General features: G+C 45.0%; 1 protein-coding gene across 1 annotated transcript; it reads right to left on the reverse strand.

Annotated features, from left to right (window-relative positions):
• Positions 1–6,246: 6,246 nt before the first annotated feature.
• On the reverse strand, positions 6,247–8,484 carry LOC135361666 (disintegrin and metalloproteinase domain-containing protein 21-like). The gene has a single exon (XM_064571763.1). It carries the CDS (start codon positions 8,482–8,484, stop codon positions 6,247–6,249), a length of 2,238 nt encoding a protein of 745 aa, XP_064427833.1.
• Between the last annotated feature and the right edge of the window lie 382 nt (positions 8,485–8,866).

The following is an 8,866-nucleotide window of genomic DNA, read 5'->3' on the forward strand; positions in this document are numbered from 1 at the left end:
TCTCTTCTCCTGCTGGGTTTAGGCTTTATTTGCTGTTCCTTCTCCAGCTCCTTTACGTGTAGGATTAGGTTGTGTACTTGAGACCTTTCTTGTTTCTTGAGAAAGGCTTGTATTGCTATATACCTTCCTCTTAGGACTGCCTTTGCTGCATCCTAAAGATTTTGAACAGTTGTGTTTTCATTTTCATTGGTTTCCATGAATTTTTGTAATTCTTGTTTAATTTCCTGGTTGACCCATTCATTCTTTAGTAGGATGCTCTTTAGCCTCCGTGTACTTGAGTTCTTTCCGACTTTCTTTTTGTGTTTGAGTTCTAGTTTCAAAGCATTGTGGTCTGAGAATATGCAGGGAATGATCCCAAAATTTTGGTACTGGTGGAGACCTGATTTGTGACCTAGGATGTGATCTATTCTGGAGAATGTTCCATGGGTACTAGAGAAGAATGTATATTCTGTTGCTTTGGGATGGAATGTTTTGAATATGTCTGTGAAGTCCCTTTGGTCCAGTGTGTCATTTAAAGTCTTTATTTCCTTGTTGATCTTTTGCTTAGATGATCTGTCCATTTCAGTGAGGGGGGTGTTAAAGTCCCCCACTATTATTGTATTGTTGTCAATGTGTTTCTTTGCTTTTGTTATTAATTGGCTTTTATAATTGGCTGCTCCCATGTTAGGGGCATAGATATTTGCAATTGTTAGATCTTCTTGTTGGATAGACCCTTTAAGTAGGATATAGTGTCCTTCCTCATCTCTTATTACAGTCTTTGGTTTAAAATCTAATTTGTCTGATATAAGGATTGCCACCCCAGCTTTCTTTTGGTGTCCATTAGCATGGTAAATGGTTTTCCACCTCCTCACTTTCAATCTGGGGGTGTCTTTGGTTCTAAAATGAGTCTCTTGCAGACAGCATATCTATGGGTCTTGTTTTTTAATCCAGTCTGATAGCTTGTGTCTTTTGATTGGGGCATTTAGCTCATTTACATTCAGGGTAACTTCTGAAAGATAGGAATTCAGTGCCATTGTATTGCTTGTAAGGTGACTGTTACTGTATATTGTCTGTGTTCCTTTCTGGTCTATGTTGCTTTTAGGCTCTCTCTTTGCTTAGAGGACCCCTTTCAAGATTTCCTGTAGGGCTGGTATTCTGTTTGCAAATTCCTTTAGTTTTTGTTTGTCCTGGAAGCTTTTTATCTCTCCTTCAATTTTCAATGACAGCCTAGCTGGATAGAGTATTCTTGCCTGCATATTTTTCTCATTTAGTGCTCTGAATATATCCTGCCAATCCTTTCTGGCCTGCCAGGTCTCTGTGGATAGGTCTGTTGCCCATCTAATGTTTCTATCATTGTAGGTTACATATCTCTTCTCCCGAGCTGCTTTCAGGATTTTCTCTTTGTCTATGAGACTCGTAAGTTTTACTATTAGATGTCGGGGTGTTGACCTATTTTTATTGATTTTGAGAGGGGTTCTCTGTGCTTCCTGGATTGTGATGCCTGTTTCCTTCCCCAAATTAGGGAAGTTCTCTGCTATAATTTGCTCCATTATACCTTCTGCCTCTCTCTCTCTTTCTTCTTCTTCTGGGATCCCAATTATTCTAATGTTGTTTCGTCTTATGGTATCACTTATCTCTCATATTCTGCCCTCATGATCCAGTAGTTGTTTATCTCTCTTTTTCTCAGCTTCTTTATTTTCCATCATTTGGTCTTCTATATCACTGATTCTCTCCTTTGCTTCATTTATCCTAGCAGTTAGCACCCCCATATTTGATTGCACCTCATTAATAGCTTTTTGATTTCAACTTGGTTAGATTTTAGTTCATTTACTTCTCCAGAAAGGGTTTCTCTAATAACTTCCATGCTTTTCTCAAGCCCAGCTAGTATCTTTAAAGTGATGATTCTGAACTCTAGTTCTGACATCGTACTAATGTCCGTATTGAGTAGGTCCCTGGCAGTCGGTATTATCTCTTGTTCTTTTTGTTGAGGTGATTTTTTCCGTCTTGTCATTTTGTGCAGAGGAGAATAGATTAATGAGAGAACAAAATGCTAGCAGAATAACAACATCCCCAGAAAATATACTCTAAACAAATCAGAAAAGACCTGAAGCAGTGGGAAAAGAAAGGGAAAGAGAGAAAAAAGAAAAAGAAAAAGATAAAGATAAAAACAAACAAAAACAGAACAAAACAAAACAACAACAACAAAAAAAACCAGAATGTGATCAAATAGGATCAGGCTGGTATATAGATCAGTGCCACACACTAGATTTGCGGTGTATTTTGGTCTTTTAGAAGAAAGTGCCTCCCAAAATTTTAAAGAAAGAAAAATTTATATATATACCAAAACAAGGGTTGATATGATGAAGGGATGGAATATGACTGCAAAGATGGAAATTATAAAAAATTTTATTAAAGGAATTGATGAGAAGTTGTTTGAAAAAAGAAAGAAGAGGATTTAAAAAAAGAAAAAAGAAAAAAAAAGGGAGAGAATGTGATTAGGCAGGGGAGTAGAAAAAAACCATATACTAGAGATTTAGGGTATATTTTGATCTGTTAGAAGAAACTATCTCAAAATTTTAAAGAGAGAACAACTTATATATATATGCCAAAAATACGGGTAACTACTATGAAGGGATAGAATATGACTCTAAAAATGAAAAATAAAAATGTTTTTTTAAAAAAGGGATTGATAAGATGTTGGTTGAAAAAGAGAAAAAGAAAAATTCAAAAAAAAAGAAAAAAAGGCAGTTAAAAAAAATTTAAGTTTGAAAGACTAAAGAATCATGGTAAAAAAGCCATGAATTCTATGTGTAGTATTCCCCTAGTGCTGGAGTTCTGCCGTTCTCATTGATCGGTAAACTTGGTCTTGGCTGGCTGTTCTCGCTGATCTTCTGGGGGAGGGGCCTGTTGCTGTGGTTTCCATATGTCTTTGCTGGAGGTGGAATTGCCCCGCCCTTGCCCGGTCTGGGCTACGTAATCTGCTCGGTTTGCTCTCCAGAGCTTTTGTTCCCTGTGAGCTTTCCATAAAGCTTTGGAGGCGGAGAGTGAAAATGGCGGCCTCCCAATCTCCGCCCCGGAGGAGCCGAGAACTCGGGGCCCCGCTCCTCATTGAGCCCCCAGAGAAAAGCAGTCAGTCACTCCCAGTTCCCCGGTCTCCGCCCGCACTCCGTGCTCACCCGGCCTGTGACCGCGCGTTTCTATCTCTGGCACCCGACCCCAGGTGGAGTCTCCAAACCCAGTAGATCCCTGCAGTGCACTCCTGCGCCACTCCTCCCAGGGGAGGAAGGTGAGTCTCTCCAGATCTGCCCCTTGTTGGGTCCCTGCTGGAGGAGCAGTGGCCCGACTGTGCCGCGGATCACAGTTTATGGCAACCCTGAGCTGAGAGCCCGCGCCTGGGCTCCGCCTCTGCAGCCGGCTTCCCTGCTCTGTTACCTGGGAGCTCTGCCACACTCAGGCACCCCAAGTCTTTCTGTGACCCTGAGGGTCCTGAGACCACACTGTCCCGTGAGGGTTCCACCCCCCGCTTAGCCACCGGAGTGACGTCCCTCAGTGGAGCAGACTTTTAAAAGTTCCAATTTTGTGCTCCGCGGCTCTATCACTTGCCAGTAGCGGCCCACGGAGGCCCCTCCCCCGCCGTCTATCCTCCCGAATATCGCCTCTGATTCACTTCTCTGCACGTCCTACCTTCCAGAAAGTGGTCGCTTTTCTGTTCAGAGAGTTGTTGCTATTCTTTTCTTCGATCTCCTGTTGAGTTTGTAGGTGTTCAGATTGGTTTGATCCCTATCCAGCTGAATTCCTGAGAGGAGATGAAATCCAGGTCTCCTCCTCCTCCGCCATCTTGCTCCGCCCCCCAGTTCACCTCCCCTTTTTATCTGGTCTGCATCTCCTGCCCTGGTGGCTTGGTGTGCTTGGAATTGACTTTGGGAGCAGTGACAAGTGTGTAGCTTCCTCCAAGATGTTCCTAAGAAAACAGACCTGTAGTACTTCAGGGTTCTCAATGAAGGTTGAATTTGGGGGATTTTGCCTACCCCAGGCAGTGGGCACATGACAGGTGCTGTAAGCAAGAGTGTACAGGCATTTCCAAAGACTCACAAGAGTGAATCAATGTCCTTGTCTCTCTCCTTGAGGACAAATAATTCCAGGAAACCCTGCATTTCTGTGATGGTGTAGTTACCTATTTCTGTGTCTCAACCATGCTGGTCCTTGGACATGTTGATACAGTATATGGTGACAGGGAATGCCAGGGATGGATGTTGTCTCTTCCTCAACTCATGTGTGGTGTCTTTCTGCACTGAGGTGTTCTTCTCAACCCCTGAGAGGTTGGGGATGATTGGTGACAGTACCAAGGATTGCATCCACAAGGGATGCGTGCCTTGGCCATGTTCTCCACCCAGGCTGCCATGATGCTCCTGATAGAGTTGCCACTGTCATGGGCTAGGGCTGTTGTTCTAAGCTATACACCTGATTCCCAGCTGCCACACGGTGTGTCCAGCAGCTGGTCTCCCTTTTGGCACTAACTTAGGGACACTGTCCTTGGTTCCTAGGACTAAATAGGCTCCACCTGAGGTCCCTTCCTGGGGAGAGAGGCAGAGCCCTACTGTCCACATTAGCTCCCCTGTTGTCAACCCTGGACAGTCCCATATGATTATAGCCCATCTCAACCAGACCCGACACCTAGCTCGGTCTTCTGTAGAGACAAATAGGAAGTACACAGATCTGGGGCCCCCCAGACTGGTTCCTACTGGTTGGTCTTGGCCAAGAGTCTGACCTTTCACAGCATCGGCAATTTAGGGTGGGTCTTCCTGGCACCACCTGGCATCAGCCCAAGCAAAGCTACAGACCATCACCAAGCAGCAGCTCCTTCCCAGAGAGTCTTAAGGGTCTTGGTGAGGAAGTGAGTGAGCCATTCTCAGCTCCAAGACATTATCGGGGGCCTTGGCTGTGTTATCAAACACATCCTTGTGAACAATTGTGTTGGGGACCCACAGCTGCTGTACTGAATTAAGAACATGCAGACTATATCCTACTGAAGGAATAGGTATAACTCGCCCACACTGTGTTAACAGGTGGCTTCCTCGGCATCTGAGCTCCCACTCTGGGGACGTGAGACCCACATGGCCATTCTGACTGAAGGTGGGGTTTCAGTACACCCCACAATGGAAGTGGAGTCTCAGATTTTTTGATGAACAGATCCCAGAAGCAAGGGGGAACAATGACCTAGGGAAGGGCTGGACTCCATCCAAGGTCCCCAGGGTGCAGGAGATAGAGAATAGGGTAGTAAGCACCTAATTACATAGGAGGCGGATAGGGCTGAGGTCCATAATGCTTCACAGGCTCACCACTGCCTGGTTATTTGAAAAGGTGCCTGGGAGAACCAGAGTGGGAATCCCAGGCAGGCACTTATCTAAGGGTGATGGGAGGTGAGTGTGCATGGGACTCTGTGCCCCATGCCCAGGCAACAGCTCAGAACAACAAGTTGATTTTCTCACCACACCTGCACAGCAACTGTCACTCCTCAGCACCCTGAAATGCAGAGCAAAATGACAGGTAGGGATGAAATTTCCTAGGGCTCCAAATGAATGTCAGAATCATCAATGGTCTCTTCTTCCAAACTTTATGATTGATTTCATGGGATGCAACATTCAGGATCAAGGCCTCAGTTTCCCATATTCAGAATCATGCTCTCTAGTGTGGCAAAGCTTGCACTAGGTGGGATCACACCCCAGTCACCCTCCCCTACTGCCCACAGCCACCCCAGTTTGGAATAGGCAGCATGGGTGGGGAGTAGCCCTCCATTGTCCTGAACCCTTTTTGGGACTGGAGAATGAGAGATTACCTGGACAATGAGAAAAACCTCAGTGTTCATGAGCACTCTTTTGGAGAAATGTCAAGAATTTGCCTCTACAGGATCCTGTGGCAACTCCCCTTAATTCTGCACCCAGGCACCTCAGCCCAATCCCAGATGCTGACTCAGGTACTCTGGACAATGTCTTGGGCTCGATGTGGGCTCTTTTTTTTTTTTTATTCTTATGTTAATCCCCATACATTACATCATCAATGTGGGCTCTTACAGTCTTACAAAAATATATAAAGGCCAGCACGTGTGCTTTTCATAATTTATTTCAGAGTTCTGGTCAGTGACCTATCACAGACTTAGTGTGTCAGGTGATATGTGTGGGGCCACTGTGTCTTCTGCAGACCCATGGAAACGTGGATGTCAGCTTTGCCACTCCTTACTGTAGTTTCACTCATACTCTTGTGAATTGCCTATTTTTGGTTATGGGTCTGGACACTGATTTCAGGATAAGCTTCACCAAAATTCTCTTCCTTAACTCTAACTGTCTTTATAGTTCTTACATTTGTGGCAACGCCAAAGAGGAATGCAGCTATTAAGGCATAAATGCGAGCAAAAACCACTCTCAGATATATCACAGATTCATCACTTTGCCTGACTGACCGCATTCTACTTGGAGGGGGTCCACTGTCTATGCTCCCACCAGCACCTCTATCAATGCATAGCGGAGGTTCCCAACCTACGTGGCAATGACAGTTCCTATTATTGTTGCAAATCCCCCTGTGACTGCATTTCTTAGGTAAACAGTCATAATTCAGCTGAGCCACAGTGCCATTGCAGTAGGTATTGCTACAGAACTTTCCAGGAGCACAGGGTGTACCAGGTCTCACATGACCAACATCATTTGCTCCTGTGGAGCGATGTGAGTCCAGCCCAAAACACAAAAACCCTGAGATGAGAGACTGATGGAATCCCACATGCTCTTGCAACCGGGGGAGATGTGTGACATTACCACACTGCAGCCTTCCACACTGCACATCTTCTGGGGCACAGGCAATACTCCTCAATTTCACAGCATTTCTTCTACAGTGTCCATATCTACTTGCTCTAATATTTATGGTATAGCAGACATCTGCACCTTTCACAGCATTTTTACCAAAGATTTCTTGGCAGTGCACAGTGCGGTCAGTGCAATTTCCATGATAGCAGTAGCCCTCTTCAGTGCACGGGGTTCCATCTTGCATATAGAAATCATCAGGGCATGCCAAGGACTCCCCACGGCAGTACTCTGGAAGATCACATATAGTTTGGATTGGCCTGCACAGTGTCCCAGCAGGGGAATAAGTGCAGTTTGTACAGCATCTGCCTATATTACATTTACTGCCAGAAGTGAAGATACAATCACTGGTACAGCAGGGGTTGCTGTAACACTGCTTGAAGGAGCCACAGTCACACTCCTCACCTTGATCTACTATGTAGTTTCCACAACGATCATGGGTTAGGCTTTTATTTGAATACACAATGTTGGTTGTGTACATGCACTCGAGTGTCTGACCAACTACTATTTGCTGCATATGCTTAAAGGAACAGTTACTGAAGGAATCTGTCAGACCAGGTGATCTTTTCATAATGCAAGTGGACCTTCTCTGGCAAAAACAGTATAAATCATCATAGTATAAACCAAAATTTCTTCCCACTTTTTGTGTTGCTGTGATAGACAAAAATAAATACTGTCTGCCTAGGTAACCAACCATGATGAGGTTTTTATCTCTGCATACACCATGTAAGACGGGTTCATAAACAGAATCCTGTGGCCCTTCTTTAATCATGATTATAGATGAATGTGGTTGAAGATGTGGAAACACGTTACGCTCATAATGTCGAGTGTATGGATTCTGTGTCACGTGGTAATTGCCCATGGAAGCTGGATCTCTCTGATTATAAATGATCATGGATGAAATATAATAACCTACATCAATAGCTTGAAAGAATGAGTCAATTAAACTACATATCCTTACCAGGAATTGGGCACATTTTGACACGTTGTTGAACACAGTATACATTGACCTGGAACTTAGGGCAAGTGCTTTCACATTTCCATGATGGGATGAATACATCTTACTAGAGATCCTGGGGACAACACTGGCATTTGCTTGAGAGAATAGGAGGTCCCTAACCTCCTTATGTCCCAATTTATACGTAGGTCCCTTTCCATTGCTGTCTGCCACTATCTGAGAAACAATGTGTTCAAACCTTCGGGAATTGCTGAGGGGTTTGATTTCATAGGTAAGGTCATCCAACTTCATGATACCTTCAAGACCCCCATAGCACGTGTCCACAGTGACCATGGAAAGAGGAATCTCCTCCAGGTAGCCAAGGTAGTAACAATCTGGAGGGATGAAGGGATAGTCCATCTGCAAGGCTCCTTGGTCATCCTGAGTCATCATCAGCAGATGTCTGGACCAAAACAGTTTCTTGCGCCGCATATGGATAACGTGTCTCTTACCCCCAAAATGAAGGCTGTAGGACAGCCAGCCTGGCAGCTGAACGCCTTTACCATGGTGCAACTCCTTCCTGGGAATGATCACCTCAGAGGAGATGTAGCGCCATGAGGGACGGCCTTGAGAACCCTGGACAGGAGCCAGCCTTGCCCAGAGTGCAAGCAGCAAAAGGAGTGCCCTCATGGTGACCTGGCCCTTTGCCAGCCTCATGCCCCTGCTCAAGGACACCTGCCGCAAGAATGGATAAAGGGAGGATCCTGAGTGAGGGCCAGGTCTAGAGCATCTGACAGAACAGAGGGCTGCCTCAGACTGCCAGCACCCTACACCTGGGGGGCACCTGTGGGGATTATGTCACAGTCACAGGGTGTGGCAGTGGGTGACCTTCACATCAGTTCAGCTGGGGTGGATGTGGGATAGGTGGGTGGGCCATGTGCATGAGTGCTCACATGGACATGGGAAGGGAGTTCAACCTAGAGGTATCCTCATATTCAACACATTCAATCTTTTCTCCAATTACTTTAATATATGATATACAGTTATAATACAATTAACTCCTTTACCAATTCCATCTCCCATGGTACTGCTGGGTCAA

Source organism: Mirounga angustirostris, unplaced genomic scaffold (genome assembly GCF_029215605.1).
Source record: "Mirounga angustirostris isolate CCGP_5_RB_7025 unplaced genomic scaffold, mMirAng1.0.hap1 SCAF_9, whole genome shotgun sequence".
NCBI lineage: Eukaryota > Metazoa > Chordata > Mammalia > Carnivora > Phocidae > Mirounga > Mirounga angustirostris.